This window comes from Astatotilapia calliptera, chromosome 1 (genome assembly GCF_900246225.1).
Source record: "Astatotilapia calliptera chromosome 1, fAstCal1.2, whole genome shotgun sequence".
NCBI lineage: Eukaryota > Metazoa > Chordata > Actinopteri > Cichliformes > Cichlidae > Astatotilapia > Astatotilapia calliptera.
Window position 1 is genome coordinate 24,969,897 of NC_039302.1, and position 20,272 is coordinate 24,990,168.

General features: G+C 38.5%; 1 protein-coding gene across 9 annotated transcripts in view; it reads right to left on the bottom strand.

Annotated features, from left to right (window-relative positions):
* The window catches only part of ush2a (Usher syndrome 2A (autosomal recessive, mild)), a 222,035-nt gene that overhangs the window by 146,599 nt on the left and 55,164 nt on the right, over positions 1-20,272 (bottom strand). For all 9 annotated transcript variants that reach the window (XM_026171402.1, XM_026171393.1, XM_026171412.1 and 6 more), the window contains 13 exons: positions 19,515-19,710; positions 18,348-18,478; positions 17,710-17,917; positions 14,661-14,944; positions 14,032-14,257; positions 13,738-13,875; positions 11,213-11,393; positions 7,936-8,099; positions 7,610-7,768; positions 7,280-7,508; positions 6,811-6,934; positions 5,448-5,595; positions 3,087-3,368 (listed from right to left, as the gene is read on the bottom strand). In XM_026171402.1, the coding sequence (XP_026027187.1) occupies positions 3,087-3,368; positions 5,448-5,595; positions 6,811-6,934; positions 7,280-7,508; positions 7,610-7,768; positions 7,936-8,099; positions 11,213-11,393; positions 13,738-13,875; positions 14,032-14,257; positions 14,661-14,944; positions 17,710-17,917; positions 18,348-18,478; positions 19,515-19,710 (2,470 nt within the window). The remainder of the gene's footprint in view (positions 1-3,086; positions 3,369-5,447; positions 5,596-6,810; positions 6,935-7,279; positions 7,509-7,609; positions 7,769-7,935; positions 8,100-11,212; positions 11,394-13,737; positions 13,876-14,031; positions 14,258-14,660; positions 14,945-17,709; positions 17,918-18,347; positions 18,479-19,514; positions 19,711-20,272) is intronic.

Consider the following 20,272-nt stretch of genomic DNA (forward strand, 5'->3'; position numbering starts at 1 on the left):
TATCCTAAGCTAACACACAAGTTATTACAGGGTAAAGTAAATCTGATTGCAAGCTAACACTCTAATACACATTGTGACTTTTCAGGGGGTCTGTAGATTAGGCATTTGTCTATCTGTATACAGATTTAATTTCAATGCAGCCAAAATTATGTATAAAGCAGCATTATAAAGGTTTTAATCAGAGACATTTACACCGAGGAAGACCACAACCTGCTCTCTGAACAACAGCTCTTTCCTGCTAATTTCTTCTTATGTAGCTTACAAACTTGTAACAAACTGAAAACAAAGTCACCAATGCAAAAAAATAATTTTACAGCAGGGTAAATACTTAGCAAATCAGCAATTTGCAGCACAGCAGACACCAAGTACAGTTTCAAGTGAGGGGGTTTCACTAATTTTTCACTAATTTTCAGTACACTCCTTGCACATGACCATTTTTATAGGAATATTTCTCGTTTCTAACCCACTTAACAATGACCTGATTCAATCATAAAAAGGCACCTAACTGAAGGGATGAACCAGAGTTGTGTCTACACAGGTAGGCAACTTAGCTAAACATAACCCAATATATAAAAAGTATCTTTAGACACTTTGTTACAAGGAGCCTGTCACAAAAGACATAATTTGTCCAATTTCTTTAGTTGAATCTATATTAAAAAAAAAATCTGTGTGTGTGGGGGGGGGGGGGGGGGGGGGGGGCAAGTACATCATGGTTAGTGCTGAAAATTACAACACAGTGTACTGCTCCCTTTGAGTCAATGTACACTAGCTCACTCAATAGTCTCTTTTGTCCTCTCCTTGTTTCTCTCTTCTTTATATGACAGTGATCATTCAAATATTTTTTTTTATCTTATTACAACTGGATTTCTGTTTAAATGATTGGATAGGCTATCTTGCTATATATAAAACCCATGAAAAATTATAATCAAGATCAGGCAATATTTTCTTAATTTATACACATACATGTACCTGCTTGTAATAAATAGAAACGATAGTATTAAAAACATTAACTACCTTAATTAAAAGCCCAAATTACGCTAGCCCATCCAAAATCAGAATCTTGGCGATAAGCCTGGGTTCTGTCATGGTCTGGGGCTGCAATCCAGTCAGTGGTGCTGAATGCAGAAAAGTATCATCAGATTTTGATCAAGCATGCAATACCATCTGGAAAGCCTCTGATTGGCAAACACTTCATTTTTTAGTATGACAATGATCCCAAACACGGCCAATGCTGTAAAAGCATGCCTGCCTAGAAAAGCACACAGTGGAATACTATCAGTCATGGACTGGCCTCCCCAGAGCCTGGACCTCAACATTAATGAAGCAGTGTGGGATCATCATGATAGAGAACGGAACAAAAAGCTGCCAACATCCAAAGAAGAACTTTGGAAAGTCCTTCAAGAAGCCTGGAAAGCAATTCCTGAAGTTTGCTTCAAGAAATAACAAGGACGCTTACCTAAGAGAGCTCAGGCTGCTTTGAGAAATAAAGGTGGCCATAGTAAATATTCATTTTCAAGTTTGTTAGACCTGTAACATGTGTTTGAAAGTTTAAATACACTGTTGCATCACTTTCCCAACAAACATGGAGAACACAATACTCCAGGATAACAACGGTCAAAGGTCTGTCCTCCTCAGGATGGTTTTGAAAAATTCATGATTTTGCCTCTCAGACATGCAAGTGGTAACTAACCTTGTTCTGTATTATATCAGTACAAATACAATTCCAAACCGCTTGATATAATGGATATTTTCTGTGCAACTACTGCTTTTTTAGTAATTCATTCATTCATTTGCTGCTTCTTTTATTGTATGTGTAGTGCTGGTGTTTGGTTATAGTTATGTCTTTGTTTGTAAGATTAGGAACAAGTGTTTTATAAATACCTTGGCTTTGTGTTTCTGTTCTTAACAAATCAAGCCCCAACTTATATCACTTGTTATCTAATTTTAGGTTTGCTTCTAAAGTCACTTTTAGGTATTCATTAACAGCCTTTTATGTTTATTAAGCCAACTCTTGAAGTGGCATAGTGATGCAGGGGTTAGCACTGCTGCCTCACATGAACTTCTGTATTCTAACAAAAAGACATATTCAGAGAGGTTAGTGGATATTATGTGGTCTTAATGGATTTAAGTATTTCATAATTCTATGGTTGTGATAGCCACTATTACATGACAGATTAGAGAGAAGGATTCTTTATTCTGCTGTTGATGCCATCTAACTGTGAAATATGCTGTGAAATGTGATTCACGGTAGACATAACCACAGTCATATTCTTTCTTTCTAACTCAGCCCATGTACGCGCACCAACATTGACACACATCCCACATTCAAAATGGTGTTATCATATGCTTGTTATCCAGACACATAGCTTAGAGTGACGTTGGAGGCAATCATTTAGTCCTAATGAGCCATATCATCCCTTTGAAATTCAAATACCTTAATGAGTTTCCCCTCCCCCACACACAGTTTTTCTTTCCTCCTTCCTTCCCTGCTTTCTTTTTCTACAATCTATCTCACAAATACTCACTAATTTTAATATAGTACAAAAGATCATTTAACCAACAGCAATGGCATCTGGTGTGTAGCTACATTTTAACCAAAATGTCACTCAATTCCAATTTGTTTTTAGATCTGGGGTCCATCAGTTATTGACAGGCCTTAATTTAACATCATAAGTTAAAAATTTAACTCATTTAAATTTTAAGCAAGCTCTTTGGAGTGTCTGAATGCGAATCATTTTGTCTGAATATAGGTGTAATACAGAATCGGATTTTTCTGATTCAGCCATGGAAGGCCATGAAAGGAAAACCTAGCTTAAAAAATCCATACTGGACACACCACTGAGTCATTGATGGTTGCCAGCTGGATAAAAGTCAGCCCGTTAACACTGAAATGGAACTGCCATCTTTGGGCAAGCCCCTTTCTGATAATTGCCCAGAAAACATTAACCACTGAAGGCTTTTGTTTCACACAGCTACAGTGCCTAACTAGATTTTACTTGGTTATTTACCTGATTCCTTAACTTACTGTAAATACACCCAGTGAGTAAAAGTCAGCTGTTGAAATCATGAACACGAGATATACAAACCTCCCTCCATGGTGCGTGCTGAGGTCCACCCAGATGTACAACTTCCTGCAATATTGGTGCTTACAACTCTCATCTGGTATGTTGAAAAAGCCTCTAGACCAGTTACATTAGTACTGGTCTCAGGGGGTGACATTAAGCTTTTATTGGCTATGTTGGAACTTAAGGAGACACTTGGATCCAGCCAACTAGAGCTGAAAAACACCCTCTTTTCAATAGCAAGACTCGAAAGGTTCTGTGACTCCACTGGCCCACGGAGAAAGACCTCATACTTTGTGATAACACCTGTACAAAAAGAAAACAAATGTTAAATCAGTCTCTGAGATTACCTCTGATGTCTGCTAAAACAAAAGCTCTTCATCGAAACAATTATTTAGGAAATTAAAGAAGGAAAGCAACAGCTGCAGCTGCAGGGTTTGTTAAGAAAATACTGTCTGCACAGTTTATTTGTGCTCTAACACAACACTTTAGTTATTGTTAGTAATAGTAACAATAGTCCTTTCAAATTCATATCGTGATTACTACAAATGTTGAAGTAAAAAAAAAAAAAAACATAGAATACAATTAGTAAATAGTAATGGATGCAATGCAGTTTTGTTGACGACTTGTTGAAATGAAAACAACATTGTGTTAAAATGAGGAGAGAGCACCATGAAAACAAGTATGAAATCTACAAATCCTCTGTGTACGATTAAAGGTTTTCAATTGTTGTGGTTATAAAATAACACTTCAAATGATAGAAATATAAATTATAAATAAAAACAAATACGGTAATGCAAATGTCTGTTTTGGCAGCTTTGTTTGCCCTGAGCTTAACATGCTCTTACTTCTTTCCTTTACTGTTCTTTGATGTCACGTAGGTTTTTATTCTTTATACTTTAAATGATTAGGTATTATGTATTATATAAAAAGTGTAGCTTCTACAACTGCAACAAATTTAGTTTATTAGAAATCTTAACAACAGTTAACTATCCTTAGCCAATCAAACTACTCTCTGGAACTCCTAATAACTTTACTGAAAATCCCTCTGCATCACTAGTAGATCATTAAATGTTGGAAAATAGAAAATCTATAATAGATATATTCATTCTTTAGCAGTATTTACTCTCCAAGTTCATTGAAAAAATTAAAAGCTTATATACAATTATAAAATTACATAAAAATGAAAAACTTGTGCAAAAAGTAGTGCCAAAAAGCGCCAAAAAGCAGAAGACATGTTACACAGCAAAAAATAAAGTACAAACCCACCATTATGGAGAGGCTCCACATTTGCAAATAAGTACTGAGCAGGTCTTAGCAATACTGCTAACCAGATGCACGTTATGATGTCTGTCCCTCAACTCAATGAGGAAAAACAAAAACTGGTGTAGGCAGATGTGTGCATTTTAAAACTGATCATTTCCACCCGAACACCACTTCAGTTTCTTATTATTTCCACAGAAGCACTGACCACACAGGCAAGAATAGCCGTATTATAAAAGAGTTACTTTAACTTGACTTCTCATTGAATGCTTCACTTTGAATGCACGGAGCTGGGACGACTGAAATGGAGAACTAACATAAAGATTGCCTGATAAGGACAGAGAACAAAATCAAAATGGAGAGGTGAGAAGGATGCTAAATGATTAACTAATGACAATGAAATGACACACAAAACCATATTAAGTGAGCTTTATATGACACTGCGAGGGAAACAGATCAACAGATGGGGAGGGAAAAAAGAGACACAGGCAGAGAGAAACCCAGGTTAGAGGGCTTTGTTTTACACTGAGCCTTAGAGCCAATACAAAGCTCTCTGGATTTACAAAAGGCAGTTCCAGTTCAGTGTGTATTTCTGTGTGTGTGTGTGTGCATTTGTGTGTGTGTGAGTTGGTTTAAGTTGACTCTCATGTGTCTTGAATGACACAGCCCTGAAGCTTTGCCACTAGGTAAGTGTTTCATGTACAAAATGTGTGTCATTTATTCTACTGTATTATTAATTTTGAAACAGGCATTAACATTATAATGCAATTGTTATTTACTTAAAATAAACAATGTATTCTTAATTGCAAAGCTATAAGCAATTTTTTTCTCTTGGCAGTGAGACTGTGATGGCATGCCACGTGGCGTCCCTGACAGAGACCTTCTATGATGCATGGTATGTAGACAGTGATACTGCTGCAGAATGCTAAGGGTTACGTTGGGAGTGACCAGGATGGACAAGAGAAAATCACAGAGAAGAGTTATAGATAAAGTGAAAGAGTACAAGAAGAGAGTTGGTGTGACAGAAGAACAAGGAATAATGTAAAATGGATAAAAAGCAGAAAAGTAAGTATTACACATTAGATGAGATTACCATACGAGTGTGTATATTTGTGGTCATACCATTAGGCTCACTGGGGGGCTCCCAAGAAGCATGCAGAGTATGAGGTCCTATGGCAGTGATTCTAGGAGGGGGCTGGTTTTGTGGGGGGGCAGAGGCTGTCAGAAGAGACAGTGGTGGGCTAGAAGTGCATCCCCCAGAAGAACACGCCTGTTGAAAAGGTTAAACAGTTTTCATTGTTATTTTTTAGTCTGTAAATAATGTAAATATGTAAATATAAATATTTTTAAAAAGTAGTTCAAGCTTACTTTCTATATTATTTTAAAGCTATAGCTACCATCAGCCACAACATTAAAAACACAGATGGGTGAACAACTGTGATGGTTCTGGGAAAGAGTACGGTATATTTAAATAGCAAGCCTTGTGTGGTGGTCCGTAAATGCAGTGTGTAGTAACTACCATGGTGCTCCAACTGATGAACCAGTGACTGTGTCACTGGCATAGAAGTCCCATTGATTCATGTGTGAAGTAAAGGCTGACATAAGTGGTTCAATCTCACAGAGGAACTGCACAAATGACAGAAACCCTTAATACTGGCTAAGACAGAATGGTGTCAGAACGCTGTCCCACTGAAAGCACCATTACAGGCATGTAAGTATCTTGAAAGAATAATGGAAATGGAAGAAGGTAGCAAAATCGGGGGCCGGTTTCACAATAATAACTGGTTTCTAAGGTTACACCTGTTTCTTGTTTAGTTTAATGCAGACTGCTTCACAAAAACTGATTAACCAGTGACACTCAACATAAAAAGGGAAAAAGGTGCTCCTATTTGAGAGCAAAGAAATGTGAAGCAGATGTAGCAGAGTGCTGCCCCTCCCTGAGCCTGGTTCGGCGGGAGGTGTCTTCCTGTCAAAAGGAAGGTTTTCCCTCCCACTATCGCCAAAGCGCTTGCTCATAGGGGGTAAAATGGGGTTTTCTCTGTTTTCTTTGTATTATTGTACGGTCTTTACATTACAATGTAAAGTGCCTTGAGACAACTGTTGTTGTGATTTGACACTATTTAAATAAAACTGAATTGAATTGAAAAGTTTTCAAAGGTTTTGTAAAACCAATCCCTAATGACTGGATTCTATGAATACCCCTTCTTGGAAATGTTGTTTTCTGATTGTTTTTTACAGCAGGGTAATAAAATAGGACAAGACAAAGAGTTCAAGGAGTCTAATCATTGGGTGCCTCAACTCCAAAGTTACAGGACCAGTTGCCTGATACAATGGGACATATGGGATTGCATCACAGTTTAGACCTTTTTTGGGAACATGAGGAGGACCTACACCACATTAGTCAGGTGGTTGTAACATTGTCGCTGATTAATACATATCTTTGTACTCAGTTGTGCCATAAACAGTGGACATTTGTCATACCTACCTCTAGTATTACAGTATATTGGGTGAAGGGCTTTAAACCACTTGACACAGCTTCTGTAGATAAGCCTGTGTAGTGAATGGCAGGCTCTGCTTCACTGGATGACTCCATGGAGGATAACACAAACCTATGTGTGACAACAACAGTAATAAGTATTTCTTTTTGTCTGTATTTCTTCATTGCTCACAATCACTCAACATCTTTCAGTTAAAACTAGTGCTGGAACATCACAGAGGCCTACAGGATAAGATGCATACCACGTAAACTGTACGGTCACTGGTTCAAAATAAAGACAGTGATTTAAAGCTATGGAAGCAGGCTGCTGGTGCAAATCACATCCCAGTTTCTCCTACCACATTTGTGACAGCTGAAAATGGTTTGTGCATTTAAAGACTCATATGTTTCTTTTCCATCCTAAGCGGTATGCCTCTAAGTCTTTAACCACACCTCCCTCTTTTCCCTTTTTACTTACCTCTCCACTGGGCCTGTATCATTTCGTGGTGTGCTCCAGTTAAAGCTAGCACTAGTTGGACCTGGTCTTCCCACAAGATTTAAATGGAGCTGGTCTGCTTCAGGTGGTGCACCTAAAGTTCGATATGAAGCTGATGCACTTGTTGTCGCCCCAGCTACATTAGCTGTTAGAAGCCAGTAAGAGTAGTTGGTGAAGGGAGACAGACTAATGTCTTCAAAAGATTCAGGGCCTTAAAATGGAAAGAACAAAGGAATAGGTAGGAAATTAATTTAGGGAGGAGAAAGACCAGAGAATATTTACATGTGTGTGATACGCTGTGTCGATACATACTAAAAGGATAGCGACTTTGGACAGTATGCACTGACTGTCCATCCCTAATGAGTGTGTAGTTGAGTATGTGAGAGTTTGGGGAGTCCGGTGGATGCCAAGAAAGACGAATAGATGAGTAACTGAGTGCATCACCTACTGGTGCAGGCTGCTGGGAGGGTGCTGCCCAGAAAGAGACAAAAACAAGTATATAAATAAACACACAAAATACAAATTAAAACTTAGAAAAAGTACTATGTTAACTTTCACACTGATGTACTGAGGATTACTGGCTGATTACTGGCATGTTGGTGCTCTGATGTGTGTGTTTATTAACACGTAAAACAGACCTTTAGTGCAGCCAAAGTGGTTCCCAGGATCGAAATGACTTGCCCCAAGTTGACATAAATCACATTTATCTCCAGTTACCAACAGCTTACATGCACAGATCCCTGTGTCCGGATGGCACGAACCATTGATGCTCCCCACTGGATCACATGCACAAGGATGGCATCTGTTTATTAAAAAGAGAAGAAAAACAAAGAAATCTCACTTTCTTTTATAACTAAAAAGATATGGTTCACAGTAACATGCAAAGACAAAAAAAATCAATACACAACATAACCACTGGCATAAAAAACCTCTTGATCATTAAAATGATTTTAAGTGACATAATAAAATTCACACTCTGTAGTTTGATAACTGCACAGTAGGAAAAAAAATGTAATTTTGTTAATACTATTGACCGGGTGTGTTTCTGTATTGGGGTGGGGTACAAAAGAAAGCAAAGTGCATTGTTAAATCTAGCTGCAAAAGTTTGCTCAAAGACAACTGGGCATGTGTGAGAATGAAAGGTGGTGGATCTTTTCCCTAACACTGTGAGCGAGACTCTCACTGCCATCTAGCCCACCCACCACCTTATATAGTAGCTGTGAAGCTAACTTTGCCAAAAAAGCTGCATTTCTCCTCAAGTTGTCGAAGTGTGAGCGCTTGTGACTATATGTGTGTGTGTGTGTCTGGCGGTGCATGTGTCTGGGTCAGCAGTGTGGTGTTACCCTCACAGGGGATGGGAAGTGGGTGATCATCCGGCCAGCTACCTCACACCTCAGACCGTGTGCGCGCGCGCGCGTGCACACGCACACACACACACACACACACACACACACACACACACACACACACACACACACACACACACACACACACACTTACAATAGTCTGCTTGCAGGAGGATTTTATGCACACACACATGCACAGCGCTCCAGCAGAGTAAAACTGTACAAACCATGTTACTGTCACACACATACAGACATTATCCATGTGTGCTTTTTTTTTTTATTCTACAGCATATTGTACTCATATGTTCTCAGTTGCTCTCCCTCTGTTGACCCCCCCCCAAAACTACACACACACGCATGCACGCACGCACGCACGCACGCACGCACGCACGCACGCACGCACGCACGCACGCACGCACACAACACTGCACCTTCTTTATTGCTGTGTGAAAAGCCACAGCTTCATAACGAGCCGCAAATTTGTCCTGTCAACTGGTGCTCCCACAAACACACACGGAGGCAGAAATACACACACATACAAATGCCATAGTGACTCGACCTTCACTCCATTCCCAAGGAGAAAGAAAACACCAACATCACACCCAGTCTTTCTTTTTTCATCAGCCTTCAAAGTACCGGATGTGTGCGTTACTGAGAGAGAGAGTATTTAAGAGTACCGGCATATAACATATATCATTCAACCAGATTTTTAACACAGTAAGGTGTTTGTGTAAAAAATAAATAACAGAATAGCAAAAAGAAGTACAATTTATTTAATTTTTGAGAAAATGTTCCAGCAACATGCACAATGTCATTGAGACATTTGTTTACTTTTATGCAACCAGTCTCAAACATGAGTACCAAGGCAGTACCAAAAAAATTTATGGTACCAAATATCTTCGCATCACCATGAGATTCTGCATTTACATATAGTACTTTGCAAAAACCTTGAGCTATACCTAATTTTTTAGTCATTTCTTTAAAGGGGCCTGATTTTTTTGACCATTTAAATTTTTTTCTAGTGCTTTTCAGCAATAGGTTTGCAAACTTTCTGGAGATTTTCCTCTGGATTGTTTCAGTAGAATGTTTTGCAGTTTGTTAAGCCACTATATACTGACCTATGAATCAATAATAAGTTATAAGTTATATTTAACTTTATAACGCCAATTCCATTTTTTTCCACAGTTTTTCAGGGACCAATTTTCAGCAAAAAAGTTGTGTATACAGGTTACACGGCAAGTTCAGACCCTGGAAATTCTGAATTTCGTTTTTTGTTTTGGGTTTTTTGCAACCCCGTGTAACTGCCTTAAATTAGGAAAGAGGTACAACAGTGAGTGTCTGCAGCCATCTGTGAAACACAGTGGAAGCTCTGTGATGCTGTGGAGCTACATTTCAGTCTGGGGTGTTGTGGATATTAATAAAGTGGATGGAATTACAAACACAAAAAAATACGGTCAGATTCTGAAACCACGTGGATTCATTTTTGAGCATGATGATGATCCTTTTGCCTCCCCTGAGCCTGGACTTACTCAACAGCTGGAATCAACATTATTCAAGTAGTGTGCCATAATCCTGACAGAGAATGGAACAAAAGGTAGTGAACATCTAAACAAGAGTTTTGGATTGTTCTTTAAGAATCAAGGGGAACTATTTCTGAAGACTACTTCAAAAAAAAAAAAAAATCCAAGAAGTCTTGCTTAAGAGCATCCATATTTAAACACATGTAAAAATACATGTGTTACTTGATATTTATCAAGTGGAGAGACCAGCAGAAGATTAACGAGTAATAACTCATGACTTGGCTAGTCTTTTTTTTCTCTACAAGTGTGATACGGAAAAAAAACAAACAACCAGCAACCAAACAACACCAGTTTAAATGATAATTCTGGATTTTGTTCATTAATACCGTTTGCAAAATCTGTCTGAGCATCTCTGATTTTCTTTTCGCATCGCTGATATTACCCACTCAACTCACATCACCAACCCTGCTTTTCTCTCTTATGTTTTATTAGTCAAGTCTTTTCTTCCATGTGATTTTCTTTTCAAGTGTCCTTGCAAAGTAAACTCTATTACTGTTGCTTTTCCTCCCTCCATCGTCCGATCCCTCTCTACTGTGAGGAGATCTCAGCCACAGCCTGATCTCATCCTTTAATGTTTTAACACTGGAGAATACAGCAATCAGGCAAGGTCAGCTAACACACACACAAACACATACATACTGGATCACTAGTCAAACAGTTTGCGCACCATCTATCTGCTGTGACACCCTGTCGAGAGGAACGGATGTGCATGTGCGTACCACCATCACATGGAGGTTAAGTGTAAAGTAACATTTGTGTATAAGTGTTTGAGGTGTGTGTGTGTGTGTGTGTGCGTGCAAGACAGCCCGCAGGTAGAGACATGAGCGGTAAAGGTCAAAGCAGCTCTTAACTCATGTAAGTCATATGTCTGCCTAGCAATCTGTAAACTGTCTTCACAGACACTGCATCTGCTGTTGTGTTTGAATTTGTGCATGAGATGTGTGTGTTTATACAAGTGGTGCAATTAATAGAAACAAACTTATACTTACGTGCCCAGACCAGGGTTGAATCCAAAAAACATCTCACGACACTGGTCACAACGTCGGCCTCCCACTGAGGGATGGGCACACACACACTGTCCAGTCTGGCTTTCACAACTGCGATGCAAAGCTCCAATGGGGTGGCAGTCACATTCCAAACATGTATCCTGATCCGGAGAAAAGTAGTAGCCTGCGAAAAGATAAGTATAACATAAAGTAATGAGCATGCAATTAATTATACACTGCAGTCTTTTGATATGAGTCTGACAGCTCAAGGGTCATTTCCTTAATAAGAATAATAAACAAAACTGAGAATAAGAAACTTCATTTATCCTAAAAGTTTGTTGAGACTTACAGCAGTCAAGATACAACTCATTGATACAATAACTAAAAGACCAAAATAGATAAAGGTAAAAAAATTATACTAAAAAAGGAAACGTATTTAAACACAACGAAGTGGAACAAAGCGTGAAATACATGCAGTGGACCAGTGTGTCTATTACACGCTTTCCTGTGATATCTGTGCAGGCTTACCTGTTGTTCCTAGAATATTTAAAAGGCAGAGCCTTAAGTTTTCAGGCCCCTCTTCAATGGAACCAGCTTCCAGTTCTCTCTACTTTTAAGATCAGGCTTAAAACTTTCATTTTTGCTAAAGCATATAGTTAGAGCTGGATCAGATGACCCTGAATCCTCCCTTAGTTATGTTGCAATAGGTGTAGGCTGCTGGGGGATTCCCATGATTCACTGAGTATTTCTTCTTCAGTCACCCTTCTCACTTACTATGTGTTAATAGACCTCTCTGCATTGAATCATACTTGTTATTAATCTCTGGCTCCACAGCATGCCTTTTATCCCGTCTTCCTTCTCTCTTCCCAACCTGTCGTTGAAGATGGCCCCGCCCCTCCCTGAGCCTGGTTCTGCCGGAGGTTTCCTCCTGTTAAAAGGGAGTTTTTCCTTCCCACAGTTACCAAAGTGCTTGCTCATAAGGCGTCATATGATTGTTAGTTTTCTTTCAGTATGTATTATTGTAGGGTCTACCTTAAAATATAAAGCACCTTGAGGTGACTGTTGTTGTGATTTTTGTGCTGTATAAATAAAATTGAATTGAATTGAATATTGGGTTGAAATATGATACAATGTAGAGGTTAAATCTAAAATGAATGCAGTTATTGTGGTATGAGATGGCAAAGATTTTCTGGATTTGTCCTATTGGCGGTGTAATTGAACGCATCCCTGTTGATATTATTTTTCAAACATTTCATATTCCTCATGATGATTGCCTTAACAGCTCCTGTGCTGGAACCCCAGTCGGTCCCTAGGCGGTATAATAGTCCATGGACTCAGCTATTGATCAGCTATTCAGCTACTGCTGCCACAAATGTAATGTAAACAGAAATGTAAAAAAATATTTAGCTTCTTTATTCTTTGCTTAATTTTCTTTTTACTTTTTTGAAAATCCACATGATAATGCTTGATGTTTTATAAAACATCATCAACATTTGTCATTCTAAGACCAGGATCTGCTATTGGAAGATTTAACTTCAAGCATTCATGTTATATTGCATCGAAAATAATTAATCCAGACCTTTATCGCCTTTTATTTGTTTCCCAAAAGTTTTTTGATAGAGAGATACTCCGGTGAGAAACAGAAACAGACAATGGTAGAAACCCTGTAAGAGCACAATTGTCTGTTGCATATGCCAAACAATGTCAACTGTGATTCTTTTTTTTTTCAGAACTACACTAATGACATCAAAATTTCATTGATTTTGAGCACAACTGCTATCATTTTGAAATAACCACTTGGTGCCACTGCTAATAACTAAACTGAGCCACCGTTTGTCATTTATTTGTAATAATATTTAACACAAAACCAATAACTGTGTCTGAGGTTGCATTAAGCACTAAGGTTCCAAATCACAAATCAATTCAGTTTATTTTTCTCAAGGCCGGCCAGATGATAAACAAATTAGATATTCTATTTAGCCACTTGGGCAAGAAATACTGAATGGCTGCCATGAGTTGGCAGTTAAGGAAATTAAAACAGTCAGCTTGCAGGAATGGAAGCGGAAATGCATTGAAATATCAGCATGATCAGACATTATAGCACAATTATACATCTGTTTCCTTATACCCACAAAGAATGTGACAGCTTCTATCTTTATGTCTACTTTATTATCTATTTATTCATTATTTTTACACATTTTAATCAACACATCAATTCCCAACTTGTCATTGTAAAATGATATGAAGGCTCTTCTTCTTCACTGACACTATACGTAAACTGCAACCTCTTGTCCTGCAACACTAACCCAAACAGGTGCACAACTGAAGGATGCTTTTTCCTTCATTTTATTCGCTGTGATGCTTATGGTTGATTCCTGGCAGAGAGTGGCTGAAAAACGCAAAAGCTTTAGACCGGAAACACCCATCCCCCCTTTTCAAAATTCGGAGTCATTTTATTGGTGAACTTTTATGCTACAGTTATTTGTGAAAGTTTCTTATCATTTTTTCATCCCTTCTTTTGAACTCACCAGGTCGGCAGCTACTGCAGTCCTTTCCATAGCGTGTTGGGATACAAACACATTGACCTGTGGCACTGTCGCAGACTGACCCGCTGACTGTTCCTTTAGGGTGACACATACAGGGTACACAGCCGTGGGACAAGCCCTCTAATAGGACACAAAACAAAATCAGTAGGGCTGAATGAATTTGCACTTTTTAAATAATTTGTTAACAATTTTGTTTCATTTGAGTGTTTTATTATTGAGTGAAAAATAAATGTGTAACTAATCATGGATTTAAGTTGCAGTTTGGGGTTATCTTACTCTCAACGTCTAAAGTCTGGTTATAGTAGTTGTGAGCACAGTTGGTGCACTGCACTCCCTCTACTCCCTCCTTGCATGGGCACTGTCCGGTCTGCATATCACACACACCCCCTGAAACCGTTCCACTGATGTCACACACACACGGCAGACAGCCCAGAGAGTTTCGCTGCTCCAGGGTGTGAAAATTATGACGGCAAGAATCACAGCGACGGCCTTCAACATGTTCCTGAAGAAAGAAAGATGGAACAAATGTGGAAAGAAAAGATTTCATACTAAACTTGTAACTTAAAGTATCAGGATTGGACAAAAAATTTGCCAGGAGCCAAGGATTAAACCGGTCTGTCTGACTACACACACACACACACACACACACACACACACACACACACACACACACACACACACACACACACACACACACACACACACACACACACACACTAGCAATAATGCATTATTTTCCTTTTTGTGCTTCTATCATTTAATCTATATTAGTATTATATTAATAATCAGAAGATCAAAGCAGAACATTTTACAACAGAAAATACTGAATTTTAACTCCAATTTGTGCTTTATTTCCATTTTTATGGAAGTCAGTGTCTAAAACATTGTAAAAATGTCATACATGCCTTACACACACACTGCCCTGTGTAAGGATCACAGTCTGTCCCGGGTACTGTCCCCTCCTGTGAGCAGTCGCAGGGGGCACAAGATCCTTCCAGGTTCAAACCAAACAGGCCTCTACCGCATGAGTCACATCGCAGGCCACCGACGCCAGGTTTGCACTCACACTGGCCCCCCTCAGGTTCACAGAATGGACTGAGGGAACCCAGAGGGTCACAGTCACATGGCATGCAGCCGTCTGGGTGGGAAAGATTCCAATATCCAAACTCACAGCGGTCACATGAAAGGCCTGCGATGAAAACAGGAGTGAGAAAGGGAGATAAAGAAAGAAAAATGGGAAACAAGAAAAAAAATTGATGATCGCTTGTTCACCAACTAGCAGTTAGCACTCCTCTGTTTGCAGACCTTTGTATGAGAGAGTAAGTGTATGTGTCTGTCTAAGCGAGAGAGAGCAAGAGAAATGGTGGGTGAGTGTATAAAACTGCCATCATTAGGGCCAGGCCCTCTACATATGATGGATCACTTACCTAAGGCCAAACACTTAATTTTACTGAGCAGAAAATAAATAAATTAAGCAACTACAAGAAAAGAATGAAGGGGGGAAAAATAGGAAATGGAAGGATGGATATGAAAAATAATTTTAAAAATATGATCTTTTGTAAAACAGGAAAAGTTGAGTTATCTTTAAAGGCCAAAAAGAGCTATAGAGTAACATATGCAAAATTAACATTTCAGTTTAGTTATTAGTCTCAATTAACTTTCAACTTGATTAGGTCATCATTTCATTACACCATTATTAAATATTACTCCTTTCACTCTTTTGCAGTTTATTACTGCATATAATAATTACAAATACTAGTAAACACAAAGTCCATACATTTGCATGTTTTTATAGAAAAAACAATCTTAGGCTATACGACTAGTTAAACTATGCAGTGTGTGCATGCAGGGCTTATTTGAATACGCCATACGTATTCCATGACAGGCAATCTGTCCCTAAATGGATGCTCGGGGGCAAAGCAGTCACCATAGCCGTTTATAAGGGAGCGGGTGTTCATATGTGGGTGGGTATGAAAGTGTGTGCGCACACACACATTAATAATAACATACCTGTACATCTGTGTTAATGTGTGTGCGTGTGTGGGGCCTATTCTGTGTGGGGTAGACACTTGGCATTTCCCCTGGTCTGCCCATTTTAATGATTTTATAGATATGAATATATCTCTCTCCATATATCATATTTTACAGTAGTGAAATGAAGATATGTGTCAGTGTGTGTAGAGTACAAATGTCCAACTGAGTGTATTAGCAGGTAAATATGCAGGCTGGCAGACTGATGGTTAGAAACCTAACAATGATTTGATATATTGTACTCAAGGTAGATTTCCCCCCAAAAATGATATAATTTATAACGAATCATACACTTATAACAAAAACATCACTTACAAAGTGTTCTCTTTTAGAGCAGTGACCTGACCAACTCACCATTTACGAATCATATTTTCGCAATTAGACTTTTGATAAACAAACAGAAAAAAGGGGGGCAAAAAGAGATCAATAAAAGGGACCGAAAAGTGAGAACATTAGAGAACAGCCTGTGTTAGAAGATATTAGATCAGAACAGAAAGGATGTAATTTTGTTCTGAGGTGTCCACGTGTGCATATGTGTGTGTGTGTTGTTCGGGACATGGCCAGCCCTTTTATCAGTAGCCAGCTGGTTAACAGGCTCATGCATCACCATTTCAAACACTATTATGTACACACTGCACTCTGGCACCTTGTTATGAGTGTGCATGTGTTTCTGCATGTGTGTATCTGAGTCTCCGTGCACACATTTCAATTCCGTCCTTCTGAAGCTTGCCTGCCATTGCTCTACTCAAAGTATCAGCTTGGCGATAATAAATTGCCATAATCAAATCTCATTTCTGAAAAATACCTGTGGGAGCAACCAAACAAACAAGGACAGAAAAAAAACCTAAATGGGTCTTGTAAGAAGGAGTGTGAAAAATACAAGGGGCTGCAGCAGTTTGTTTTAATCAACTTGGCATTGAATTAGAGATTTAAATACCAGCTTAGTCCTTGATGGGTTGCGTGTGTACACACACACACACACACACACACACACACACACACACACACACACACACACACACACACACACACACACACACAAAGAAACTCTTACAATTTACAATACATAGCTAAGCAAAGACAAAAGTGCATGAACACATTCATACATTTTTTTTAAACATACACATAAACACAAACAAACACACACTTATACACATGCCCGCACTCACACACGCAATGTGGACCCTTGATAGCAAGGCTTAGCAATAACCACGATGCGTTGAGTTGAGGAGCGTTGGCCGGTTTTGCATTTCATATGAGCCTGGTCTTCAAAGACACACAGGGGAGAGAGTGAAACCATTTATCACAAAGAGAAGCACGACGGCTGGAAGCACCGCCAGCAGAAAAGCCTGTTTATTTTGGCTGCCACAACAGTTTGGGATATGAGTGTGTGTGTGTGTGTGTGTTCATCAGTGTGCATGTTTTTCATCTGGACCCAGTATCCCCACTTTTTTTGCTTTTGCGTACACCTCAATGAGCACTCCTATGTACGCTGCTACTGGACAATTAAATAACCATTGGATTAACAAAAACTCAAAAAGTTATTAACAAAAAGTTATTAAGGAGATTTTGTGAAAAAAATTTTTTTTTTTTAGCCGATGTGATTTGCTGTTGTGTTAACATACCAAGGTCAAACGATAGCTGATCTTACCCTTTTCAGCGTATTATCTTAACTCAGCATTCAACTTCAATGCTTGACTTTCAGGAAAAGGATCTAGGAATCTAGGAAGATGCCTAAAAAACTCATGTTTTACACCTACATATAAAGAGTGCTGTTGAAAGAAGCAGCTCCAACAGTCTCCTTTGACAGATGCACACACAAACAACTTTAAACGCAAGATTTTGATTTCTTTCAAAAACAAGACCTTCACCATTTACACCTGTAAAAACTAAGCTTTCTTCAGTGGTTTGAGATCTTTTTACCTGTGACATGGGGTTTACAATGGCACTGTCCTGTGTAACGGTTGCAGCTGGAAACTGCCCCTGTAGAGGTTCTCATGACACCCATGCCATTGCAGTTACAGGAACTGCAACCATTTGGATTTGAGGCTGTGAGACCAAACCAACCAGGCAAACAGTCTGCACACTGACGGCCTGTTACTGCAGCTTTACAGTGACACTGACCTCCTATCTGAAAGTGACAAACGGAGAAAGAGGGAAAGATTTTAATCATAGATTAACGTGGTAAAGCGGTATTTTACTTTCTTCTTCTTTTCTAATTTTTCTAATAAAAATGTGAATATAAAATAATAAAATGTAAGTATTCTGAGATTATAAACGTGAAAGTTACGCATTTCAAAACAGAGTCAAAGAACCATATCTCTTCACTTTGCACAGACGGATCATGGTTGAAGTGAATTTGTCCATTGCGTTGTATTTGCTGACGCTTAAAAGGTATCACCAATAGCATGCTATTTCCTTAACAGCAATCATAATAGGTGTTGCAATGTTTATTGTAAAATTACTACTTCAAAGAGTGTATTTATAATTACAATAGTCTTAATATACACATCCTGTATTGATTATTAAGATCGTTCTATATTGAATGTAATGGTGTCTACCTGCACACAGTCCATTCTGCCGTTGACCGTTCCAGCAGTGTAACAGTCACAAGGCTGGCACACATCAACTGAAGTGGGATCACAGTCCTCGAGCCTGAAAAACCCACTTATACACTGCTCACAGTTCTTACCTGATAGGAAACATGGAGAAACAAGGCGATAAAGGGTGAAAAAAAGTCAATAGATAGAAATCACACAGAGCACAAAAGAGATACCTCTGCTGAAAATGTCCAGTTTAACCATAATTGTTTAAATGGTAAGATGCTTTTTAGCCTGACGAAAAAATATAACTACTGCATGATTGAATTTACACATAGGAGGGATTTGAGGCTATAAGTCCGAACCAAAAGGGATAAGAACGATTAAATTTACCAGTGTCTTTACGTTTATTAGTATCTATAAGGACAAAAACAAAGTGGAATTTAAGACAGCCCATGCAAATTAGTAAAATGCATCGACATGAAGAAAACACAGTGAAATGACCTCAGTAAACAAATTCCAGATGACTTCTCAGTATTAATCAATAGTTTTAGGTATTGAATACAACATTAATTTCCTTTTATTTATTATTTATTTATTTTTCAAGAGAATAAAGCAGAGTATGCTTTAGGTTATCACTGGAGTCATCTGATTATACAACTCTAATGTAACAAAAGACACGAGAGTTAGATTGTTTTACTGTTACAACAAATTGTGGGTTACTCATTTACACTCGCCTTAGCTCTGCTCAGATTAGGCTATGTAATTAAACAACATCAACATAATGCACTTGAAGGGTGTTTCTACAATCTTTTCCTCACTTTTTAAATCTACTATGGGCATGGGAAAGTCATTTTCCCAAGGGGCCACGTTAGAAACTGGGACTCGTGGAGGACCACACCAATAATCTTATAAAGAGATGTAAAGAGATAAATATTGAGAAGAACTGAGTTCAACTTATTGCAGTGGCCCTTCACAACACTCATAGTGTCTTATCTCATCTTTTGGTAAAATTAACTGGGTTTTCAATATCTGCATTTGTAAATGTTTCATTGATTCGTTTATATTGGAGAGAAGACTGGGAGAAAGACCTGTGGTAGACATGCACCAAACAGCATTGGGGTGGATTCAAACCTAGGCCTCTGCATTAGCCATATAGCATATAATTTGCCTTTGCTAAATCTGTACCTGTGGTGTTGTGCATGCAGTTGTCGCAGACACCTCCTCCTCCTCGATAATGCTCATCTGGATGGTCATCAGCTAAGGCATCATAATGACAGGAGAGGGCGTGGCTGTGACACTGACAAGGTCGGCAGTTCATAGGTTGGAGCTGATCACCTGACCTGAATGGCTTGTCATTGTAGAGTGGTGCACAGCTTTCGCACTGTGAAAAACAATTACATTGCGTAAATATATATGGATGTACATTTTTTATTTGTGTACGGTGACATACTTTAAACTGTACATATAAGTAATATAATACATTTAATATCATACCCATGTAAAAAAATTATTTATTAACAGAAACTTAAAACCTACACAGCTGTCATAGCGTGAAAATACAAAATACATAAAACAAACTAAAACAAAACAAAACTGTACAGAAAAATCATCCCAGAAAAGAAATGTTTGCTTTTATAAAACAAAGAGTGATATCAGGATGGTAAAAACTGGAGAAATAAATGAGCAAGTGGAGAAAATGTAAAAAAACTGTAAAATCGAAGGCCCACTGAAATTTTTAATCTAACGAGAGAAGAATAATACACATAATGGCACATAATACTGATGTATTCTCTGCTATATTAGAAATAAAAACACTACATTCAACCACACACACACACGCAGAGAGCATAGGGAAATCACTGCTACTAATGAGGAATGACTTGTAACTGCCAGCGCTCTCTCAGAGTCCCACTTTCATGTCAAAATAAACATACCAAGGTGTG